Source organism: Sceloporus undulatus, chromosome 9, assembly GCF_019175285.1.
Source record: "Sceloporus undulatus isolate JIND9_A2432 ecotype Alabama chromosome 9, SceUnd_v1.1, whole genome shotgun sequence".
In the NCBI taxonomy this organism is placed as follows: domain Eukaryota; kingdom Metazoa; phylum Chordata; class Lepidosauria; order Squamata; family Phrynosomatidae; genus Sceloporus; species Sceloporus undulatus.
Genome location: NC_056530.1, coordinates 22001685 through 22026606, shown reverse-complemented (window position 1 = coordinate 22026606; position 24922 = coordinate 22001685). Strand labels below are relative to the sequence as shown.

The 24922-nt window shown below is 42.2% G+C and overlaps 2 protein-coding genes across 11 annotated transcripts; one reads left to right on the top strand and one right to left on the bottom strand.

Moving 5' to 3' along the window:
* Window positions 1-3209: 3209 nt before the first annotated feature.
* Window positions 3210-11983, bottom strand: LOC121915163 (adenosine receptor A1-like). 3 transcript variants are annotated; one of them, XM_042439106.1, is made up of 4 exons: window positions 10787-11983; window positions 8573-8714; window positions 6569-6723; window positions 3210-5008 (listed from the first exon to the last, which is right to left on the bottom strand). In XM_042439106.1, the coding sequence occupies exon 4, from the start codon at window positions 4899-4901 to the stop codon at window positions 3849-3851; it is 1053 nt and encodes a 350-aa protein (XP_042295040.1). In that variant the 5' UTR covers window positions 4902-5008; window positions 6569-6723; window positions 8573-8714; window positions 10787-11983; the 3' UTR covers window positions 3210-3848. The 3 variants fall into 3 exon arrangements, with proteins under 3 accessions (XP_042295040.1, XP_042295039.1, XP_042295038.1); XM_042439105.1 differs by lacking the exon at window positions 10787-11983 and adding an exon at window positions 10592-10716; XM_042439104.1 differs by lacking the exon at window positions 10787-11983 and adding an exon at window positions 9491-9808.
* On the top strand, window positions 10780-24507 carry MEIOSIN (meiosis initiator). Of its 8 annotated transcripts, none has more exons than XM_042439069.1 (14): window positions 10780-10932; window positions 12453-12532; window positions 12819-12912; window positions 13509-13608; window positions 14350-14481; window positions 15178-15375; window positions 15964-16057; window positions 16555-16658; window positions 17223-17366; window positions 18471-18547; window positions 19911-20033; window positions 20929-21185; window positions 22299-22388; window positions 22941-24507. In XM_042439069.1, the coding sequence occupies exons 1-14, from the start codon at window positions 10798-10800 to the stop codon at window positions 23110-23112; spliced, it is 1800 nt and encodes a 599-aa protein (XP_042295003.1). In that variant the 5' UTR covers window positions 10780-10797; the 3' UTR covers window positions 23113-24507. The 8 variants fall into 8 exon arrangements, with proteins under 8 accessions (XP_042295003.1, XP_042295004.1, XP_042295002.1 ...); XM_042439070.1 differs by having other exon boundaries at window positions 12816-12912; window positions 14353-14481; XM_042439068.1 differs by having other exon boundaries at window positions 12816-12912.
* The last annotated feature ends 415 nt before the right edge of the window (window positions 24508-24922 follow it).

Genomic DNA, 24922 nt, shown 5'->3' with positions numbered 1-24922 from the left:
TTCGTACGTCCAAACGGTTATGTTTTACGGAGCTGCAGCTTTGCTCAAAAACAAATTTACTTAAAGTATCAATTACTCCCAAGGGGACAATCAGTTTACTGCTCGCAGCAAAGGCCTGCTGCCAGTTGGAGGGGGAAATTTTATATAGGGACAGATGGATTTGTCAAAAGATTCCCAGCAGGGCAGAAGACATGGGGTGCCCCAAGATGTTTTAATCATTGCTCTGGCCTCTTGGGCATGTTGGTGCCCTTTTCTACATGCTTTCCAATCCTGCAGTCTCTTTTTTGAGTGCATTGACCAGAACTTTTTTCCTGGTGTGGTTGCGCCACAGATGGACATCACACAACGTGAGAGGGGCAGATTTATGATTCCTTTGTTAAGGATCCCATCTACATATCTTCAAAGTTTGGATAATTTTAACCCCAAATCACCCCACTGTATTTGCTTCTACTGAATCGTAACCCAGTTAGAAGCTATCCTTTTGTTTCCACCTCAAATATTTCTGGGTGGTCAGCAAACAGAACATCTTATTCCAGTTCATTCATGAACGAGTTTTAAAGAAATTTACCTACAGGAATCCCTTCTTCCTAAACCATCCCATGCTCTCAGGTCCTCTGCAGGACATCTACTTCACTCAGCCATAACTTGATAACGTACCCAGAGGACATTTTCTTTGGCTGCCCACAGTTTGCAGAATGATCTGCCAAAGGAGTTTCAGATACACTGCCTGAGTTCAAAACAACAATAAAGGTTAGTAAACAACAATAAAGGCCTTTTCCTCAGATCCATCCAGATGGTTTTTAAAGTAAGGATTATTTTAGTATGTATGCTTATATGCTCTCTGAATCGATGTGTCGTGTTTTTAAACTTGGTATTAAGTGTTCAATCTCTTTTTGCATTTTAATCAGTTTTCCTTGCATTGATCCATAGGGAAAAGCAGGTAAGAGAGAAAGATGATGATGACCAGAAGTGCATGGCTACTTGGATACCTGATCAACACTAAATGGTGGGTCAGCCTCAATGTATCCTTACTGCAGTTGACCTGTGTGTGGGTTGCCCAGCATTTAACAATTATACCTTTTGCATAAGATTAATTCCATCTTCTTTTTAGGCATAAAATTAATTCCACCTTCCTGGGAAGTGAAAAGTGGTCCATAATGAGTCAGGCTTTCCAAGTATGACATAGGGGACAATTGGAAAAATGAATGTCTCCTCTCTCCAGATCACTCAGTCAGCCCACCCCCAAGTATCCATCTAACCAAGAAAATCAAGCTCAATATTGCAGCTCGAGTTTAGCGCATGCCAGGGCTCAGATTTCAATGCATCAGAGGTTTTTGCAGAGGCGACAACTTCTGCTCAGGAAATGAGGAGACAGAAGAGTCCTGATGATTAATTCAGGAAGAAAAAGAGAAGAGGGTGTTGGCTCTGAATGATCAGGAGACAAAAGACGACACCAGACCTTGAGGTGTGGGGGCCCATCGTCTGCGAGATGTAGGAAGGCAAGGATGGTGGGATGGGAAGTCTGAAAGTACCAAACATCACGTTACTATGTCTCTGAATTCTATGAGCAAGAAGAGTTCACTAAGTTGGGAAATAGCAAGTTTGACCACAGGGAGGGATCCCCTCCTTTTGTCACCAGCTGAGCGTGGCACAGAAGGAAGATTGGCCAAACTTTCTAGATACAACTAGCAGATCTCCATATATCTCTCTCAGTGTCTTGCCTTTTTCCACAGTACCTGGTCAGCTGTAGCATCTCTGGGGTGCAGTACCTGTTTTTAACAAGGGCTGGGATTCAAGACACAGCTCTCGTAGCCCTAATGCATTATCACCAGAGGACAGTCTGACAATTCTTGGCAAGTGTGCAAGCTTCATTAATAACCCAAGATGGGAAGAAACCTGGCGGTAAATTGATGCCTTTGAGCTGAGATTGGATGCTGCAGATTCTAAAGCACAACTTTCTTTTCCAGAGTGGTTCATTTGCACAGGAAAGAACATATTAATGTCTCCAGAGCCTGCTTTGAGCCAAGTACTCTGTCTCTAGTGCAGATAGATGGGGTTGCCTGAGATTATTCAAAAGCATTGTCTCCTTCCCAGGGGAAAAGGTACTGGGTCTCAGATTTCACTAGATTTTTCACTCTTTGAGCTAAAAACCATCCCTGCTAATGCCCCAATACACATTTTTTAGTTTTCAAGATACTTTGCACATGCTCAGGGTATTTATTCTTTCTTTGCAAATTCTGAAGTTGAACCCGTCCCAGCAGGTCAAACAGATGCCAACAGCAAATATAATCTGCCTAGGCCACTGACTGTGCAGGCTAAGGTATTATGGGGGTTGTAGTCCCTTCAAATATCATCCTCAACCTCTGCATTAGTCTCTCATCGTCTTCATGTTGCATGTCAGGCTGAGCACTGCTTTTTCAAAAGGTGATCCCGGTGAGAAAGTGCTGGTAGTCAGACCTGGACATGAGGAACATGCTTAGCTGTAAGGACAGGATGTCTAAAAATAATTTTGCACCTATATCTTCATTGCATGACCACAGAAGTAATTTGGTTTTTCCCTCCAGTTATCTAACCCACCAGCCAGTCTAGCTGATGCTCAGTATTCTCTCTGCAAATCCTTGAATGCTTGAAAAGTCTTCCAATGCCCTCTTGTGGAGGATCTACACATGGTCACTCATGAAGCAGCCAGTTCATTAAATGAGCGACAGACAGGGGAGAGTGGGTCATGTTCTGTTTTCTGCCCTCATGGGTGTGCCATGCCTCTGCCTGGGGACCCTCGCTCAGTTTTCCTGATTGGAATCTACCTCCATCAGCACACCCAAGTTTCAAGACCACCCTCCATGACGTACTTAGAGTATTTGATAGACAATGTACCCAGTGTTGCATGCACCTGGAGTGGATTGCTCCCACAGGCCACTGGGATGGGAACTGTGCAGTCTTCCAGATATTGAGGACTGCAACTCCCAGCAGCCCTATCCAGCATAGCCAAGGAGGAGGAAAGCTGAGAGTTGCAATCCACCAACATCTTGGGGACTGCACAATTTATGCCCTGAGGCATGGACCCCTGAATGGAGGGGTTGAAGGTGGGAGTCTTAATCCCCCAGGAAACGATCAACAAAATTGGATCACCAAGACTCTGACATAGTTAAGCCCCCTCAGGAATTATCAAACAAAAACATAACATAAATGGTCATTATTTTGCTATCGTTTTCATTGTACTTAGATTGTTAATACAGATATTCAGTTAGATGATAACCATAATGAAGATACAGTAATTCTTTTAATGCAAAGTATTGCTTTGTAAAAACTTACCTACATGTAAACTCCCTGCCAATTTTGAACCCCTCGCTTCACCTTAAAAACAGTTCTGATACACAGGTACGTTTAATCACCTTTCTCCCATGGGAGACTCAAGGCAGCATGCAATAAAACAGTAGAAAAGCATACAATGGAATAAAAATATGTACAATTTGGAACTTAAAATTAAAAGTGCACACTAGTTAAAAATACAGCACTCATCTTATTAAAAGCCCTTTCCATATCAACCAAAGTCTATTGCCAAAGGTTTCCCCAAATTAAAGGGTGTGCAGGCCATTAGAAAGACAACAGAGAGCTTATTGTATTTCCCTAAAAAGTTCACCATATCTCATATAGGTTGGCTCAAAGGCATCCAGCTTTACTTGTTGTGGATTGTGGACTGCCTATCTGTTTGGAGCATTTTAACAATACAGTATCTTGCTTCCTCCACCTGGCCTCCAGTGAAGTTCATTTCCACTGTTAAGGCTTCAGCTAATGTTATAGGTTCTCTCACTTGCAAACTGTTACATCAGGACATCAGAGTTTGAAAGTCAATTCCCTGGCAGAGAGGTATTCCGAAGAACCGGCATCTCCGAAGTGTTGGACGCAATAATCTCAGATCCTGAAAGCACACCCACAGTGGTAGACAGACAGAGGCAAGACAAGGTGCTTTCAAAGGCTTTCCGGAAGGACCTCATACGGAAGACATAGACCACGGGGTTGATGGCAGAGTTGATGTGGGAGAGAATGATGGTGGTCAGTATGACCTGGTTGGGGATGGAGCAGGTGGGACAGAAGAGCATGACGGTGTTAAGGATGTGGACTGGGAGCCAACAAGCAGTGAAGACGAAGACAATGATGAAGAGTGAGGTGGCCGTCTGCAACTCCTTGCGAACAATGATTCGGCGCCTCTCTTGAGCACTGACATCTACTTCTCCTTCAGCCACCTTACGGATCTGGCGTTTGACCTCCAAGAAGATCCGTCCGTATAGCACCATCATGACCGACAAAGGTGCCAACATGCATGCCATAAAGTTGAAGTAGACCATGTATGTGTTCTTGATGATGCTGTTGAAGAGGCATTCCCCGTTGGCTGGCAGTGGGTTGTGCCATCCCATCAGGGGCAAAAGGCCGATCAGAATAGCCAGCACCCAGCAGGCCAAAATTACCAAGAGGGAATTCCGAGGACTCATCAAGGACTTGTATTGGAAAGGCCTCAAGATGGAGATGTACCTCTCCACAGCGATGGCCAACAGGCCAAAGATGGAGGCTTGTGTGAACACTAACAATGTGCAAAGCATCAAGAGGCACAGCCGTGGCCTGTATCGTGGCATACCCAAGTTGGTAAACTGGGCACAAGGAATGGCAACAGTCCCCACCAAGATGTCTGCTATGGCCAATGAGACCAAGAAGTAGTTGGTGACAACAGCACGTAACTTCCTATTTTGCAAGATGATGGCACAGATGAAGAGATTTCCCACAATAGAAAGCAAAGCTGTCAGGCTCTCACAGAGAAAGTAGGGAACGTCTAGAACTGGGGTGGATGTCATGTTGGCGGCTCGGAGGCATGACTGCTTGGATGATGAATTATCAAAAGCTTCCATTATAGGATGTCGGCCATCTTGTTAAGAAGAACTTTCTTCTCTTGAAGCATTCAGTTCTCTGGAGATTGCCAGCTCATTACCCCCAAATCATAAGGAAGTTCCCGAATCTGTGAAATTAATGGGGAATATTTATTTTTTTCATTATCAGCATGCCTTTTCCAGTTTTCAGTCTGCCTTATCCTGGGAAGCTACTACAGTAGTCGGTTTGACCTAGCAACATCATCCATAAATGGCAGTAGTGGGTTTCCTGGATTTTACAAGAATTTCCCTCAAAACCTACCAAGATACCCCTTGTATTCCCCCGAGGGTATTGTCCCATCCAAGTACTAACCAGACCAATCTTGTCTAGTTTCCTAAACCAGATGCTATCAGGTGTGTTTAAGAAAGGGGACACAAAACACTTGTACATAGCTGATGATTCTGGGGGATTCTAGGTGATGCGCTATCTGATCAGATAACAAAGGCTGAAAGTCCTTTCCCAGGAATCAACAATCGGATTCCAGACTGGTTGATGGCTTTAATTTGGTTGTTGTTGTGTGCCTTCAGATCATTTCAGACTCATGGTGACCCTAAGGCAAATCATGGCAAATGCAATGATTGAATTAGGCTATCTCAGATGGATGGAGGAGAAAGTTTGGCTGGGGACACAACAGAGGATAGGCAAAGAGGTTGGCTTATGGTTTTGTTTCAAGTTTTGAGAAGAAATGCAGATTACTTGGGGGAAGGAAGGAGCACTTGATATTTGATGGTTTTGTTTACCTGGATGTCCACCTGCCTTGGAAACACGTTCCTTTTTTCTTGGGAACCTGACCTAGTCTTCCAGAAAGATAACTGATCCTTCAAAAATATGCTATCTCTAGATACATGATATGAAAATATGAGGATCCCAAAATAGTGAGGGGTATGTAGAGATGCTTAACTGAGTGAGAGGGAAATAAGGATATTGCATACCCTCTAACTGTCCCAATTTGGCAGGTAAGTGGAGTGCCAATCCTTACCACTATAGTCCCTGTATGTATGTATGTATGTATGTATGTATGTATGTATAGGAGGTAGTAGACTTTCCACAATGTGTGTCCAAAGCCCACCATATAGCAAACTGGAAATATTTATGTAAGTTACTCTGCAGTATAAAGAATTACCGCACAACAGAAAATGAATATTGATGCTAGATTCACAAGGCAGACAAACAGTAGGATTTCAAGAGACATTTCCCAGCTTTTGCAATGACGGCAAGATCGCCCACCAAGTCTCAAAGACTGATAAGTTTTCAAATCTCCCTTTTCTTGCGGTCACATTTCCTTTTTGTCAGAATTTTGCTGACCTCTCTGCTTCTTGGTGGCTCACAGATTGAAAAAGATTCTGTAAGGTTTGTTTGTGACAGTCCAGATTTTGGAGCAAGAAGCATCAGAGATGCAAAGATGAGGCATGTTAGGAAATGTCAACCTCGGTGCAGAAGAAGAACAAGTGGGAGAGGAGCAAAATTTGGAAATGTTAATATTTTGGATGACAGCTCCCATAATCCCCAGCCAGAGTGGCCACGGGGAGATTCTGGGAGCTGCATCCCCCCTCAATTCATACTTTTCATGAAAGCCTTCTTTAGAGTCTAGAAAACCAATGCAGGAAGAATGCTATGGATGAGCAAGTATAGCAGAAATTTGACTCACCTGTGGGTTCACTTTCAGAGTCACCTGTTTCCTCCTTCTCTGTCCTCAAAAGAGTGGGACCAGGAATCAAACACGTGGGTCCCCCAAATCCACATCCCTTGCAACTGGAGCCAATCGCCCCATCTACACCCTGCTGATGTTGCTTCCGTGTCATTCTGTTTATAAAAATTAGATCTGATAAGTGGGCAGTTGGCATACAAAAGCACCTGCATATGCCATGGAAAGGTAGGAACAAAAGACCGGGTGGCAGACAGAGAGGGAGTATGTTTGCCTGGCTGCAAGAGAAGGGGGGCAGGAGGAGAAGAAGGGCACACGACAGATGTATTTGAGGTGGACCATGGCAAAAGATCTGGTGGAGTTCAGTGATGTTTCTCATGTTAGCCCAGGTAGCGTGACAGAGAAACAGCTAAGACTTGGTTGTGAGAGCAAAGGAGAGTTGTTATGGTGTTCCTGACTTATGGCGACCCTATACAGTATTAGGGTTTTCTTGGCAACATTCATTCAGAGGTTTGCCACTGCTTTCCCCTGAGGATGATCGATTTGGCCAAAGGCACCCATACTTTGAGTTAAATGCAGTGAGCCCTTAATATCCACTCAGTTTGGTATCAGGACACACACACACACACACACACACACACACACACCCCGGTGGATACCAAAATCCATGGATGCTCAAGTCCCATGAAATGCAGTGGTCTAGTAAAATTGTGTCCCTTATATAAAATGGGGGAGGGGGGGGGGGAATCAAGGTTTACTAGTTGGAATTTATACTTATTAAAAAATATTTTGAAGCGACACTAAGGCAACTATCGTGGCTGTTCAGAGGAGGTTTTGCCATTGCCCTCCTCTGAGGATGACAGTGTGTGACTTGCCCAAAGTCACCCCATAGGTTTTGTGGCCAAACGGATAATAGAACCCTTGTTTCCAGAGTCGTAAGCCTATGCCACGCTGGCTCTCGGCAAAGGAGAGATGTCTCGTATATTAGGAGATCTCAAGGGTAGTAAAGGTATCTTCCTGGAAGGACAATGCCTATATTTTCCTAATGTGTATCCACACAGCAAAATTACAGCAGTCTGATCCCACTTTGACTGCCAGGACTGGAACCTTTTGAATTCTGAGGTTTGCAGTTTGGCAAGGAGCCTTCCTTTGAATCCTAGAACGTCCTAGCAAAGGACACTAGAGATTCCCCACTTGAGCATAAAAACCCACTGGGTGACCTTGTCCAAGTCACATTCTCTCAACCTCAGAGAATGGCAATAGCAAAATCTCCTCTGAAGAAACTTGCCAAGAAAACCCCATGATCGGTTTGCCTTCAGATCGCAATATCACTTGAACACATACAACAACAACAAAGTGAGCCACAAGTTGAGCAGTGCAATGCTTTGAGTGTTGGGTTGGACTCTGAGAACAGGGTTCGAATTCCCATTTCGCCATAGAAACCCAGTGGGTGTCCTTGGCAAATCCACCTTCTCTCAACTTCTCTTGCCATCCCCTGAGACTGAGACAGTGTGACTTCCAGAGTCATAGTCCAACACCTAAACCACTACGCTATGCTAGCTCTTAAGTGAGCCATACTGATCATTAATTTTATTTTCACCTGATTTTGGTAGCGTTTGAAATCCAGGGGCTTTGGGGGTGCAAACTTTCCCCCACCCCTGTTTTAGAAGCACAGGAGCACCACCAGGAAAATATGTTGGCCACCCTACCCCATGTCGCTCACCCCCCAAAATCTGAAAAACACATTGGTTTCTGCACACTGGAATAGTCAGTAAACAGGTCTCTCTTAACTTTATTTTTGTTTTATGCAAAGGAAATATTGACTTTTACGTCAAACATGGCTATAAATCTCTTATCTGGAGATGTGCCTGACGGGGGGGGGGGGGGGGGGGGGGGGAACCAAAGCTATTGTGAAAAGCTTATATGGAAGGGATGGCTCATTAAACCTGTTAAGTTGCTAAAAATGGTGAAGGAGATGTGGATATAATGCTGGATAAATAGACATACCTGGCAAGAGAATGGGAGCAAAACCAAGCAGGCATGGATGGGGCTAAAAAGACCCACGGTTTCATGTCCATGGAAGAGCACACAAAAGGGTACCCAGAACTGGATGTCTGCTTCTTAGGCGTTCAATGAAGTTCCATGAAAACTGGAGAGAAAAATAAATATTGATTAAACAAACAATCATATTTGTGAAAGGCAGGCACGAAGGAGCAATTGCAAAAGAAAGCAAAGAGCAGGGAAATCAGTGCTTTGCTTAGGTCCTTTTCCCTATAACAAGTTGTTGTTATTAATTATTATTATTATTATTATTTATACAGTACCATAAATTTGCATGGCACTTTACAGGCGCCATCCCAACAGCATATAACCTGCTAATGGCATGCAACCTAAAAGTTATAAAATATATACAGAATTAAGCAAGTTACGCAGTTGAAATACAAACAACTAATACATATAATCCCATATAAAATTATAAAACAATGTTAAAATGCAGTTCCAAATGCTTTCGAGAACAAGAAGGTCTTTAATTTAGATTTAAAACTAGCAAGAGAAAAGATAGTCCACGGAGTTCAGGGAGGCAGTTATTTATAACATCCTTCTTTGTTGTTGTTGTTGCTGTTGTGTCCCTCCAAGTCATATCATAGGATTTTCTTGGCAAATTTATTCAGATGGGGTTTGTCATTGCCATCTTCTGAGGCTGAGAGAGTATGATTTACCCAAGATTAGCTCCAGTGGGGAATTGAACAGCAATTTTTGTTTAGGACAAAACAAGGAAACCTGGGGCCTGAAATGCAAAATCTAGGTTTAGGAACAGTTTATCCCCACTGTTTTTGGTTTAGGATTAACGGCGCTACGAAACACGCTCCAGATAAGACAGGTTGCGCATCTGCTGACTTTCCCATCTCCATAGCAGGATTGTACCTGCCTTTGTTGAAAAGCACAAACGGCAGTGTGCGCTTGTGGAGCCAAATTCAAGCTAATTCAACATATCCTCCAGTTGTTGCTCCCATTTGGAATGGACAGTCCTTGTTAACCCCATTTATCTCGCTTTTCCAGTTTTAAAATGTCTGACGGCACATCCGCACTGTCAAGATAATGCAGTTTGGCACCACTTTAAACTGCCGTGGCTCCATTCTAGAGGCGCCTATGTGCGTGTTGTGTGACTTCAAGTCGTTTCTGACTTAATGGCAACACCCCAAAGCAAACTTACTGTGTTTTTTTAAAATTAGATAATTTTAATTGTTTTAAAATGGTTATTGTAAAGTTTTTAAAATGTGTTTGTCTTGTGAGCGGCCTGGAGTCCCTTTTTGGGAGGAAGGTGGCATAAAAATGAAATAAATCATCATCATCATCATCATGAAGTTTTTTTTGTCAAGATTTGTTTAGAGGGAGCTTCCCATTTCCTTCCCTTGGGATTTGTAGTTTTGTGAGGCATTTAGCCTTCTCTGTCAGGAGAGCTCTGGTGCCAACTACAATTCCCAGAATTCCACAGCACTGAGCCATGGCAGTTAAAGCGGATAAATCTGGATTATTTCTACAGTGTGTAGATGCACAGGTTGACACCGCTTTAACTGCCATGGCTCAATGCTATGGAATTCTGGGAAATGTAGTTTGCGGTGGCACCAGAGCTCTCCTGACAGAGAAAGCTAAATGTCTCACAAAACTCCCAAAGCACTGAGCCTGGCTTTTGTAGTTTTCTGGGACAGTTAGCCTTTTCTGGCAAGAGAGCATTGGTGCCACCACAAACTACAGTTCCCAGAATTCCACAGCACTGAGCTATGGCAGTTAAAGCAGTGCCAAACTGGATTATTTCTACAGAAGTTGGCAGCACTGTGTTTCTCCTCTCCTCCTTTTGTTTCCAAGGTCCAAAACACACTGCAGAAATAATCCAGGTTGAGACTGTTTTAACTGCCCTTGTTCAGTGCTATGGAATCCTGGGAAATGTAGTTTTGGGAGATATTTAACCTTCTCTGTCAGAAAGCTCTGGTGCCACAACAAACTACAATTCTCATGATCCCCTACCCAATGAACCAGGGCAGTTTAAAAGGTGTGAAACTGGAATCCCCCCCCCCTTTACAGTTTATTGGGGGTTAGACCCAAGTAAGGGCAAGAAAAGGGCAAGGTGTCGCTTCAATGGTGGATTGTGAGCATGCGCCACGGGACGACGCATCTCAGTACTGTACGCTCATCAGAGGTAGAAGGCTTTAGCCTAGCGACCTGACCAGCCAATGGCTTCGCGTCGTCATCGCTCAGTCCTCGCCTACCCCTGTCAATCAAGGCTTCATTCTGTAATGGGCGCGAGGCCCAGGCGAAGGAGAGCTCGCGCTTTCCCGCCTCTTGGAGGCCTTTGTTGTGAACCAAAGGTATCCCTGTGAGGGGAGCCATAAAACAAGCCTTCAAGCTTACCACTATTTCATTCTTCTTCCCAGTATTATTATTATTATCATCAACAACAGCAGCAACAACAATAATAATAAAGTATATTTCTTTTCCGCCTCTCCTCATATGTCATGTTAAAATTAAATACTGTACATAAAAGCAACAACCCATAAAACCAACAACTCAACACAACTATTAAAAAAAAATACATGTAATACAGTCTTTAAATATATTACTAGTTAAAAAGCCATGCTTTAACATTGGGTAGGCCTGTTGGAAGAGATTGGTTTATTTTGTTTATTTCATTTTGTAAGCCGCCTTTCTCCCCCCAAAAAAGGTACCCAAGGCGGCTTACAAAAGTTAACATCTTTAGTGCTGTTTTAAAAATAGTATTTTCAGCTGTATTATTTATTATTACTGTATTAATCCTCACAATGTACCACTAAAGTAAAACAAAAGCACCCATTCTTAGTCAAATAAATGCCTTCTTCCTCATATTCTGGATAATCGATATCAATTTCTCTTATTAAATCGTGAGAAATGATGTATATTTTAGTCTGCCAAGATTTTGAGAGCTAATATGATCAGGATAAACAAATGTCCTTACTACAAAGGAGGACAAGGTGCCACAAAATGTGGGACATTCAAAGAAAATATATGACATTACCAAGTATAATAGTTAAAAACACTCATAAATATGGATTCATGCTTCTTTGCCGTGCTCACAATAGACGGCATTCAAGAAAAATGGAGGACATTACCAAATATAAAGGCGAAAAACACTCATACAAATACAGATTAATGGCGGCATTCAAGAAAAATGGAGGATATTATCTAATATCAAAGCTAAAACACAAATAAATATAAACTCATGGTTCTTTGCCATGCTCAAAATAGATGGCATTCAAGAAAAATGGCGGATATTACCAAATATAAAGGCTAAAAAAGCTCATATATAGATTCATGCTTGTCAGAATAGACAGCATTCGAGAAAAATGGAGGATATTACTCAATAAAGGCTTAAAAAGCTCACATATAGATTAATGCTTCTTTGCCATGCTCTGAATACTGAATAGAGGACACTCAAGAAAAAAATGGAGGATATTAGCAAGTATAAAGGCTAAAAACACCCATAAATATAGATCCATGCTTCTTTGCCATGCTCAGAATAGAGGACATTCAAGAAAAATTGAGGATATTACTAAATATGAAGGCTAAAAAAGCTTATATATAAATTCACACTTCTTTGCCATGCTCAAAATGGAGGACATTTTGGTATTTCTCCTAGTCAGAAGGCTGAAATGGAGGGCATGTCCTGGAAAAGGAGGACATCTGGGCACCATGATATCATAGTCAAAAGCAAGATAGTAAAACCAAGACATTATCCATGTTTCCCTTCCTCATGTTAGCCAATTTTTCCCCGTATTGTGTTTATATCTGTGTATAATTTGTGAGCCAGAAATGAACATATTTCTCTTTTTACTCTCATTTCTCTCTGTGATAGATGGGGAACCCAACTGGACTGGTTTGTACCCAGAAATCGAAAACGAACAGCAAGAATATCAAACAGAATTTGGACGGCAGGTGAGCCAACAACTTGAAATCCAACATAATGTAAGCCAGGATGGGAATCAGGAGGTCCTCCATGTGTTGTTAGTCTGCATCTCCCAGTTTTGTCACCATTGGTGAATTGTATGTTAGGGAAGTGTAATAGCAAAATCTACATAGCTCTGCTTTCTTATAATCATAAACTTATTGTTAGAAAATCAACAATAGCAAGCAGTTGCATTCGAGAAAAATTAGCTGCTGATTTTGGTAGGAAGATTCTAAACGCGCAAACATGTATTATTTTTGTTTTCATTCTCAGCAGAATCAGCAAACGCAATAACTATGCCAGCACACTTAAAGAACTGGCTGAGATGCTGCCCATCCCATTGCAGACTGGCTGCAAGAGGTTGACAAAGGTATTGCACCACCACAGCATTTCTATGAGAATTCAAGGAGGATTGTGGTAATAATATGTGATCTGCATAGGGCTGAATACTGGCCCCATATAAGTAGCAGGTTTAACATATATTTAACACGTGACGTTGCATCCAACTGTCCAAACATGTCAAGGATGATCCAAATTCTTCCTCTGTCATCCCACTTTCTCAACTGCTTTTAAAACATCTTAGCTTCTCCTCCTCTCACTTTCCCTTTTGTCCTCAGCTTATTTCAATGGCTGCAACCTGAGTTCAAAGTCTACAAGTAGTTTGCACTTAGTTTACTCAGCAGGGGGAGAGGAGAAGAGGGACAGAATTTTACCCTTCCCAGGAGGCTCAAACAAAAGCAAGCTACTTTAACCTCTCCTAGCTTGGTTATCCTTCCTCATTAATAACTTGTCCTATCTTGGCCACATTCTGATGTGTAACTATGCCACACATGTCCCGAGTTTGATCTGCAAAATGTCAGAAGGCACGATGTGGCCACATGGTTCTGCTGTTTCCAGATTTCACATTAATAAGAATTTAAACGGTTTCTCTTTCTTATTTGTTTTGAATTATCTGACTTGAAACAGAAGGAAATTATCTTCCGCGTCCTCCGCTACATTGAACACTTACAGTCAAGCATTGATACTGCCAAATCGCTGCTCCGAGTCAATTCGGAGGGATCAAAAGGTAAGGGAGCACTAAAAGGAGGCAGCAAAGACAGAGGAGTTAACAAAACTGAGTGGGTGTCATGGAGTGAAAGGAAAGAAAGGCATGCAGCAGTGTGATGCAGTGGTTTGAGTGCTGGATTACACAATTCTGGTGACCAGGGTTCAAATCCCTATTCAGCCATGGAAACCCACTGGGTGCCCTGAGGCAAGTTACATTCTCTCAGACTCAGAGGAAGGCAAAGGCAGTCCCCCACAACCTTGCCAAGAAAACCCCATGATGGGTTCACCTTAGTGTCTCCATAAGTGAGAAATGACTTGAGGGCACATAACAACAACATCGAGAGCATCTTCATAAATAGTCACTGTCACTTGTACATAAAACAACAGTGAAAGGCTCTGGCCTTCACCCTCAAAATCAAAATCTGAACAATGAATGAGAGCTGTAAGGAGAAGGGATGCTGAGGTATGAAATCAGTTTAGGAAGTTGCAGAATGAAGAGCTGAGGTTTTAGTTGATGTGACTATACTAATAGAGATGGCTAGAGTCAGGGAGTTCCAAGGGAAAGGGAAGAGGAAGATGGAATTTGGCTTTTCAAGGAGAAAGGGTACCACTGGTATGATGTAGAAAGTTAAGTGAAAGTGTTAAGCGTAGCAGAAAAATCAGAGAAAACTAAATGACATCTTGAACTCAGGCCATGCAAACGTCAGAAAACACAGAACTTCCTTTGTGATATGACTAGGTCTGCTTTTCTTTATTAAAGCAGAAGAGACAAAGCAGGTGGTGATACCTGTCATAAAGAGAGGACGAAGAGAAGCCACACCACGCACAAAGAAAACCGAGCCACTGAATGTTGGCAAGAAACCTAGGAAGAGGAAACGCGCTCGCAGAGCAGGTTGGGGGAAGGATTCTGAAAGCATGGGGTTCTCTACTGCTTCTTCAGTCTGTTTTACTCTGTAGGCCTTTTGTTCTCCCTCTCTTGGCATTATAGTGTCTCCCTGCTGTTCTCCCTCACATCTATGGGTGACTTTCATCTGTACAAGATTCTTCCTTATCCCCATGTAGTTGAAGGGAGAGAGCAAAGTGGCACCACAGCAAGCCATGGGCTGTCCTGAGTTTATTTATTGCTTCTGGGGCAGTAGATAACTTGGAAGAGTTGGTACAGGCAGTCCTTAGCTAAAAGGGAAATGGGTCCCTGGGTCTATGCACCCTTGGGGAGATTAAATTTAGGGGCAATTGAACTAAGGAAGGCTAGCAGCAAATGGATAAACAAGACAGTTGAGTTTTTCTCGTGGTTTTGTGTAACGAGGAAGGAAGAGTTTTGCCTTTAAAGTACCTGCTGAAACGAAACAGATGACTGGCTTGTCTACATGATTAAAATATCCTCCTTCCAGTTATACACAATTTGCAGGAGTTCAGGTTTTTTGCCCCTTCCCCTCCGAAAAACTCTATGGAAAAAGTCCTTGGAGTTTTTACTGGAGTATCTGCGGAAATTCAAAGATGTGCCCATAATGCATTTATGTGTAGACTAGCCCTCAGATAGCTCAGACTAATCTTCTCCCAAATGACTTCATATTGTTCGGTCTTGCAGAGCGGCGAAGTGTGATCAGGAAAGCACGCAAGTGCCTTTCTCTGGAGGCTGAGAACATCCCTTCCCAAGCTGATGTCCACAGGGAGGAGAGCGTGTTTGCTGCGGGAAAAGAGCCCTTGGTTCTTTCATCCTCTCAGGAGCCTACGCCTTTCTTTCCCAGCCTCGAAGTTCTAGTGTCAGAATCTCACCAGCCTACAGGTAATGCCTTTCTGGACGCCAATAAAATGGGATTCCCATTTCACAACATGGGGGTGGCTTTCATTATGGCTTCATAGATGATTTCTGTGAACTTCAGTAAAAATAAAAATAAAAAGGGAAATACAATAATCAGAGAATTTATTTCCTTTATACTAGTTTGTCATTTGAAATTTAAAAAATTATCTTGAACTTGGTATGTTTTGTATTCTCTGGAATGACTGTGGGCACAGATACATGTGCTTAATTCCCCACCCTTCTCAAATCAATGGAATTTGTAAGGGCTTAACCTCAGCTGGACTCACCTGACTTTTACAGAATAGCATTTCAAAGACTGTATATTAAATGTTAACACACACACACATTTCAGTTCATATCTGTATTCAGTGCTTACTTAAAAAGGAAATTCCAACTTGGATTTTATCAAACGTTGAGAGGCAGCTCTTAATGGAAAGGTCTCTTCTGCGTGATGTACCTTCTTGTACTTGACTGTGATAAAATTTGCTTTCTGTAGTTCAAAGAACATGAAGTAAATGGGTCTTGAAATGTTTTAACAAAATTTCCCCCTTCCTCTGTAAATCTTATTGGCAGACTGGAACTTGGATAGCAACCAACAGGAATGCAAAGAGGAAGAGACGGCATTTTCTGTGTGTGCAGCACAAGTTGCCTACAATGAGCAATATCAGTAAGTACACTGGAGAGTCTGGATATTTACTGATGGGTTAAGAGCAGAGAATAACAAAACTGTCATATTTTGAAAGTGGGTTTCCACAAGGCTGTGGCTTTGAACTAGATCTTTCACCTGGAATTTCTTTTTAACACTGCCCATGAGATTTGAACAGAGATAGGCTCTGAAGACTAGAAGGGCTGGCATTGTTGATAGTAGTCGCTGGAGAAGAATTCACAGGTTTCAGAGGCCAGGATTCAAATCCCTGATCAGCCATAGAAATCCATGGGGTAGGTAACCTTGGGCAAGTCACAATTTGTCAGTCTCAGAAGAAGAAAATAGCAAACCCTTTGAAATAATCTTGCCATTGCCCCCTCCCCCATGTTTTGTTGTCCTTAAAGTTGCCATCAGTCAGAAATGACTTGAAGGCACACAGTAACACAGCCACTCTTTTTATGACTGATACTAGTGCCACCCCTTGACTGGCTTGCTAACCACCTCAATTGTGCTTTCAGGCAGGAGTTGGTATATTATAATTCTTCTTATGAGGAGGAAGACGAAGAAGGACCCAGAGCCAGCCCTTGGCTCTCAGCCCAGTCTCCAGTGGGGATCACACATGGTGAGTTGCAAGCACCTTTTTGGAAAGCTGGAGGAAATACGTGCTGGAATGCAGGGTTTAGGGACCTTGATGCAGGAGAGCAGAGTACAAGCTGAGATGCACAGTATAATCCTAAACTAGTTTATGCCAATTAAATCCCCAATAAATTGAATTTATATCTCAGTAAGGTACCAGATCCTAAAATAATAAAGTTGGAAGAGACCACAAGGCCCATCCTGTCTAATCCCCTGCCGTTCTGAACTTGGAAGGCAAGCAGAGTCAGCTGTGGTTAGTACTTGGACGGAAGACCCAGTGAATGCCAGATGCTGTAGCTTATATTTCAGAGAAAGGTACTGGCAAAACAACCTCCAATTATTCCTTGCATAAGAAAACCCTATGAAATTCATGAGGTTGCCATAAGTCGACAGGTGACATAAAGGCACATATGCATATACACAAGTGTTTTACTGGAATGTAGCCTAAATACTGATGAGAGGCATACAACGTATGCTGTTAACTCCCTCATACTATTCAACATTGTCTATATACAAAACGACTTAATAAATTACACTCTTTTCTTAACAGAGAGTTTGCAGCTGTTCTCTCCTGGGACTGGGACCCAAAGCAACAGTTGTTCAGATTTGGGGCTGAGCCCTTCGCTTTTCTCCTCTCCTTCTCGGCTGCTCCCCAGACACATCCTCCAAGGTGGTCAGGAGGCACTTTCCCCAGGTAAAACAGCAGAAAAGAACAAGGATCAGTTGTGTCTGACATTCTGATACCTAACATAAGTCTCATCACTTGCAAGGATGGTAGAATAGGAGCATTCTAAAGTGTGAGATTGTAAAACAGTCTTTTAAAAATGCAAGACACCTCCAAGTATGAACTTCAGTAGGTGGAAGGAAATGCAGGGAACTATTTCATGTACCTTATTTATTTTATTTTATTTTATTTTATTTCATGTCATTTATATCCCGCCTTTCTCCTGGAGTGGCACCCAAGGTGGCTCACAAAAAGGATCAGCTAAAACCAGAGTAATAAAAATGTAAACACAATTAATAATCAATCATATTAAAACAATTAGTTATAGATTAATATAAAATCATTAAAAAGCATACAGAAATTAAAACAAAGCACACACACACATCTATAAAAAGGTTCTCTGCAAGCAGTTACTCATTAAAATGGAAAGAGATCTTTGCCTACTGGCAAAAGGAGAGCAGGGCTGGGGTCAGTCTGACCTTCTGTGGAAGGGAATTCCAGAGGCGGGAACAGCCACTGAGAAGGCTCTTTCCTGTGCCCTTGCCAAATGAACCTGCGGTGGTACCAGTTGAAGTGGAATCATAGTGCTATAACTCTGAAGTGTGAAAAGGTCGTAAGGCACAGTGGGAGGAAATGTCCCTGGGAAAGTGGATGCTGTGTCAGGAATGTTCCTCTCTTTTCTATCCCTTGCCATATATTCTCAGTTGCTATCTTTTCATGTTCTATCAATCAACTCTCTCCATGGCACAAATGGACAATGGCCATGTTGAAGTTGTGATTTCTGAATGTGACACTGGTTGCATTGGTGCCTTGGGTCTGACTTTTCGGGTGCACCACTGACTCAGTGGTGTGCTCCGCATTATCCTTTGAGGTGAGGCTTTTATTGCTCTGTGTGTGTATAAGTGCTGAGGAATGAGAAACTGAAAACAAATTATAAAACTGGTATTTGCTTAATTTGTACTTCAGTATAGCATTTACCTTCGCCAGTCTTGGCCTGAGATGAGGGGAGGGGGGTATAGCCTTCTTTGAAAGTGTTTTCATGAGATTTACAAGAACCTTTCTCTTTCCCTGCAGTGTTGTTTGAAGATGTTTATCTATCCCCTCAGTCCAGTAATTTTTCTCAGACCCTTTCAAGAACCCTCTTGAGGAAGGTAAATCCTTTCCCCTTGGCTTTGTATATTTCTCTGCTATGTTTCTCTAAAGCTGTTTCACATGGAAACAGATCTATTCCAATATGTATTCACCCTGTGGAGCAGGGACAAGGAAAACATGGCCCTCCATATGTTCTTGGATAACAGTCACCCCCCACCCCTGATGTTGGAGATGACAAGAGTTACAGTCCAACAACAACTGGAGGGCTGTTCATCCTCTGTAGCATCTGTACTACATCTGATCTCCCCTCTTCCTGTTCCTCCTCCAAGACTGAAATATGTGGCCATTGGTTGGAGCCTGGTCCACTTATGGCAAGTTCCACGATCAACACTAGAGTAAATGAAAAAATAAATAAATTTAAAAGCAAAAGGAGTAATTGGGGTGAGAAGGAGTGTTTAGATGGAAAATCAGTAAGAACTGGCAGAGGTATGGGTACCTTCCAGTATTTCACAGATGAAAATTGAGATATCCAACAAAGTCAGAAGTTGCTGCCATTTGCTTTTGCCTGAGTGTAGTGGAAGAGCAAAATTCTGGCCCCTCTTCTCCTCTGTCCTGAGTTAATTGAATTCAGACTACCTTTGCACTTTGAACGAAAAGTTTGGAGTAACTGAAGTAAGTTGAAGAGGAAGGGGGAAAGTGGGAGAGAAAAACCAGGACATCAGCCGAATCAACCCTGGCAATCAATGGGGTGACAGATGTCGCAGCCAGATCGTCCTCACATCCAAAACTGGGACATGTAAGAAGCAACTGAAAGAGTGAGGCAGCAGAGAATTAATCAGGACAGCCCCTGACAAGCTGGGACTGTTGTAGGCAATTGCCATGATATGGTCTATGACAGTTCAAAGGAGTCCAGAGTCTGGTAAATTTCGTCTGATTCCATCAGCCAGGTTTAAAATGCTGTATTCATATGAAACATTGGGAATTAAAGATGCTGTAGGCACCAACCCTGTTAAGTAGTCACTCCCTTTTATTTTGTTCAACACATGCCGAGCAGGGCAAGTTTACAGTATATATAGCATATTGTCTCTGGGCCAAAATGTCTACAGTTGGTGACTCATTAACTATTATTTCCAAATAGCTAGAGCCACTAATTGTTCCAATAACTTTGTACCACATGAACAGTTAAACTGCCCTGGAATTCGCTCACTAAATTCCAGACATAAGGACTGGTCGAATCTTAGCTAAGATCATGTAACAGTGATTGTTAGCACTTGCTGTTAGCACAATAAATCTTGCTGTTGAAGGAAAAACCCATTTGGGACATAACGTTCCTTTTTGTCACTCCTATCATGCACCACTACAACCTTTAAACATTTCCTTGCAACAGCCCCTCTCTCTGATTTCTTCCCTCCCCTCTTGCAGTCAGCACTCACAATGGATCACTGCTACCTTTCCTACAATGAAATGGGTAAAAGCAATCCCAGCCCCGTGTCAAGAGTGAATGAGATAGCATCTTCATCATGGCACAAACCGTTCTTTAAAGAGGTGGGAAGAAAGTGTTGGGATGGGGCAAGGGGCGTTATTTTGTGCACCAGGGAAGTCATGCTGTGAAACTTGGAACCACTAGTTCCACTGTCAGAATTATTACATGGGTTTTTCTGCCACAGTTGTGACTACAGCCATCAACATGGGGTGCAGCTACACTGTAGAAATAATGCCGTTTGACACCATTTTAAACTCTGTAGTATGTAGGATTCCTATGGAATCCTGGGATTTCTAGTTTTACAAGATCTTCAGCCTCCTCTGTTAAAGAGTGCTAGTGCCTCACAAAACTACGAATCACAGGATTCTGTAGGATGGAGCCATTGCATTTAATGTGCTGTCAAACTGCATTTTTATACAGAGTAGATGCACCTTTAGATGGTTTTCAAAGCAGCAGGTAGTAGGGGTGGGATGATCAGTTACTATGGACTCTTTCATACCACACAATTGCAGCCGTTGATACAACTTTAATTGCCTCAGTTCTGTTTTTAGATGGAATCCTGGGATTTCTACATCGTTCCATTAAATACTTTGAATTTTCTTCCAGAGTTTTAGAGCCTTACCAAAACATGTCCTTGTGTGTTCTTGTCTATCACATACCTTAGGAATTAATGATTCCAAACAACAGATACATGTAAGTTGTACTTCTGTGCAACTAAGCAATTTCATATTATAAACTAAACCACAGTTATTTCAAATTAATTTCATTGTATGTGTTTGAAAACATGTTACTTATTGTAATAGTCACTGTGCTAGTAGGGTTTAGCCAGAAGTGCTTTCTTCTACAGAGGAAAGTTCAAAAATCATGCTTCATTTTGATTTTTTATGAGGCAATTTAAATTGCTTCTTTCTGCATGGTGCCATCTGACCTGACCCTACCTCTATCTTGTCTTTCTAGGAGGCTGCCACCCTCAGGCCTGAATGCCCCATGTCCTCCAGTGATGAGAACAGTGACAGCACCTGGGTGCCATGCAAGAGGGCCAGGAAGCCACTTCAGGTAGCCTCTCAGAAGAAGAAGAAGAAAGTGGTCAGGAGGCAGAAGTGCCAGGCCTTAGCCTGTGAGAAGCACAGTAGCTCCTCTCCTCTGAAGCTGAAGAAGAAATGTGTGAATGGGTTTATCATGTTCTGCCGCCTGAATCGCAAGCACTTCATCCGGTGAGAAAACAGCCAGACTTCTATGGAGAGGCTAAAATCCCTCTAATTAATAGATCTCTTCCATTTCTTCACACTACATACAAGAAAGATACTGATGAATTGTTTGTTTTTAAAATGTAAAGCAAAAGTAATTAGCATGTATGTGCAGTGTTCAGGTCCTCCTCTCGCTCTTGCTCTCTCACTTTCACACACACGCACTCACTTTTGATTGATTGATTGATTGGTTTAAATAGTTATATCCCTTCCTATATCTCAGGATCACAGAGAGGTGTCCAATAACATCAATAAAGTGCAACATTAAAAAAATAACATTAATTTGAAAAGGCCAAAAGCATGTTAATCATTTTTTCAAGAGCTCTTAAATCAAATGTAATCTTAACAACCCTTGAAGGTGGTCCATTGTTCTGATTTCCTTATATTCTGGAGGGGAGTCCAAGACCACATGTCAATATGATACCAGTTGAAATTCTGTCACTGGCATATCTCTTTATACAATTACAGATTTGAAATTTTAAATCTGTTGGATAGCCTCAAATTCTAGGAAACCTGTGCTTGTAGATAAGAGGCTGCTCATGTGTGCTTCTTAGCAATCATGAAGGCTGGTATATTTAATTCCCTCCTCTATGAAAGGTGAGCTAGAGAAGATTTTATCAAAAGACCTGTAGCCAGGGAACGGAGAGAGGCAGCATCACAAGCTAGAGCTCTCAAGCAAGACCATTCCTTAAGCAAACACGGGTCTGAGAGAAGTGCAACCCAATCCCTTGCGGTTGTTTTTAGTTATAAATTGCTAGGCTCCTCTGTGAGTTGGCTATCCTCTGCACAAATATATATATATATATATATAATAAAATAAAATCCTTACATCTGTGGGTTGAGAAGATGGATGGGTGTGTGCTGAAGTTCAGTTTCATTCATGTTTTTGTTTACTAAGCATTTTAAAACATTGCTCTTCATGGAGAGCAGAAGGCTGGCTGGCAGGGAGTTGCTACAGCAACCTTGTTCTCTTGGCACCTTTGAGGGGACATGAGGCGTTGGTTCTGCCTTGTGTGCACACTCCTTATGAGTCTGAATGGCCAAATTAGTGTGTGTGTTTGTTTTGTTTTGTGTTGGCAGGGCTTATCCTGGCATGGCTTCTACAGAGGCTACTAGAGAGCTGGCCCAGCTGTGGCGTGTGATGACGAAACAGGAGCGGAAGCCATATTGGTATGTCTAGTATTGGCCAAAAGAGACTCTGGGCTTGGAAGTACTGTTACAAACAACATCATTATCTATATCAAATTAATATTTTAAAAAATAAAACATATACAGTAGGCCCTCCACATTTGCTGGGGTTAGGGGCAAAAGACCCCTGTGAAAGTGTCATATATGTATATGCATATGTACAAAACTGGAGAAGTCACCATGTAATGAGCTTTCATCCCTCATTCCCTCTTTCTCATGGCCACAAGGCAATTATTGTTATTAGTAAGTGATTCCATTTGTTCTGTGTGTTTCTAAAACTAGGTGTTAATTAGCTATCAAGGGGGATCCAGTTATAAATGGCCGTCTCTAGTCCTTTATCATCACTTTGGAAGCTGCTAAGTGAGCTTACCTTGCATACTAATTTCATTATCTTGTTTTATCAGATAATAATGGCAACTATCACGCAGTAGCTTGTCTGTGTGGAGAATCTATTGCAGTCTGGCCTTTGCAGATAGCTGTCAACAGGAAAGAACTCATTAAATGATACCGCTTATCACTCATTTCCTCTTCCAGCCTGAAAGCCCGTAGATTCAGCCTCCTCAACAATCGCATTGTGAGAGATGACTTCTCCAGTGGGGAAGATGACCTAGAGCCTCCCAAGCCTTTCCATCTGCTGCTGGCTGAGAAATCCATCCCTAACACTCAGTTCTTCCATGATTTGTCTTTACTGGAGCTTATCCCCTGATGCTTTGTGCAGTACCGGTAATGGCATATCCCTCCACTGGGAAAATGGCACCTATCTTTGGTCAGTTAGCAATAATGACTGAGTTTCCCAGTTAATGTGTTTGCAAGGTAGTGCTTGTCTTCCCCTTCTGTGGCAAACAGGGCCTTCATGTCTAGGGCACCATAGAGCAGTAGCGTAGTGGTGAAGGATAGGACTGGACTCCCTTTGTGGCCACCCATAATGCATTAGTCCCTGCTCCCCCCATTTGCTGCTCCTTTCTACTGCTTAACAATGCCCTGCACCCTGCCAGCACTGTATTATCATTTGCTGTGCCTTCAGTTTCCAGACGCTGGTTGCTGAAGGGAAGGAAAAGCATACCCACAGCCACAAAAGTTGGATGTGCACCTTCATTACTTCCAGTTTACCTACTTGCCACCCTTTATGTACTATGCACCTATGACAACCCAAAGCTGATCTGTGATGTTTTGGGTCATGGCGCTAGCCAGCCACTGACCATAAAGGGATGGGAAATCTATGAAAGTGGAAGACACGGCAATGCTGACCACTAGTGATCACTTTGCTTTAGGTATTTATGTGGGCCTTAGGGCTTGATTGGCAGTGCTGAAAGGAGTAGGCATAATGTTGAGAAGGAGAAAGATCTCTGTGTTGTTGTTGTTTTTTAAATACCTTGTTTTTCTAACCATGACTTTTCTTAAATGTTGTCTAGTGGGCTGGAAAAGTGAGAATTTTTTTTAAAATGTATTGTCGAAGCTTTTATCTTGTCTTTCCATTCACCAGAACTTAAGCTGAAGTAGTATGTTTTATGCTATGCAGCCCAGCTGGTTTAGTTAGCCTTAACCCAAATGGCTGTTTTTTAGGTCCACGTGGACATGGAAAATTTGACTCTTTGTTATGTATTAAGTTGCTTTGTTGTGTACATTTGTCGTTATCTGTAGACAATTGAAGTGTTCATAATTTGCTCTGGAAAGCATTGGATCCCTATATAACATTATACTGTATGTGCCTGAATGTCAAAGTTCCAGAGGAAGGAATAGTGGGGTAGACTGGATCTATAGTTTGGTGAAGTCAGAAGGTTTCAGAGAGACTGTGATCTTACAAAGCTGAGAATGCAGAAGGTCAGGACTGCAGTTGTGAAGGCATAGATCAGGGTGTCTTCATGTTCTGGTCGGTTTTTATCTTGACAGGGGAAGAACTCCTCATCCGGCCTTCCATTCCTTGCCTCCACATTTGCAATCTGTTTGTGTTTCAAATTCTGTTACGTGCTTGAATGGGTTTTTCCCAATATTGTATTTATCTATTTATATATTTATTCATAGTTCTTCTGCACCTCTATTTATATTTAAAATAATTTTAAATGAAATTGTAAATGAAATTTTAAATAAAAATTTAAATGAATACAGTTTTGTCTGAATCCAGTGGCTTTGAGCCAGGCTAAAATCTTAATCAACCTTCTTAATTGGGGACTTTTCCATTTAAACAGAGGCTGCTGCTGCTGTATATACCTGTCCTTTACTTCCAACCCCTGTATCTTCAGTAACACCTTCTACAGTGGGTCCTTGGGATCCAGTGGGGTTTGGTGTCAAGCCGTGGATGCTTGAATCCGTGGATACGGAAGGATGATTATACTTCACTTCTATGGGGACATTGATTTTGCCACTGAGTGCATTTGGTGCTGTTTGTGTGTGAGCTAAGGAGAACAGGGGCTCATTCACACTATGGATTTATCGCATGAGTCCCATTCTCACCACAGTCATGCAAATCAATGAAAACACAAACATACTGGTTTCATGAGCAGCCATTATTGCACATC

Excerpts from the sequence above, each read along its gene's own strand:
- MEIOSIN (XM_042439068.1), top strand. The coding sequence starts at position 10,798 with ATGGCTTCGCGTCGTCATCGCTCAGTCCTCGCCTACCCCTGTCAATCA. Across the intron at positions 12,533-12,815 it reads AAACAGAATTTGGACGGCAG|CAGAATCAGCAAACGCAATA; the intron begins GTGAGCCAACAA and ends TTTCATTCTCAG. Across the intron at positions 21,186-22,298 it reads AATCGCAAGCACTTCATCCG|GGCTTATCCTGGCATGGCTT; the intron begins GTGAGAAAACAG and ends TTGTGTTGGCAG.
- LOC121915163 (XM_042439106.1), bottom strand. The coding sequence starts at position 4,901 with ATGGAAGCTTTTGATAATTCATCATCCAAGCAGTCATGCCTCCGAGCC.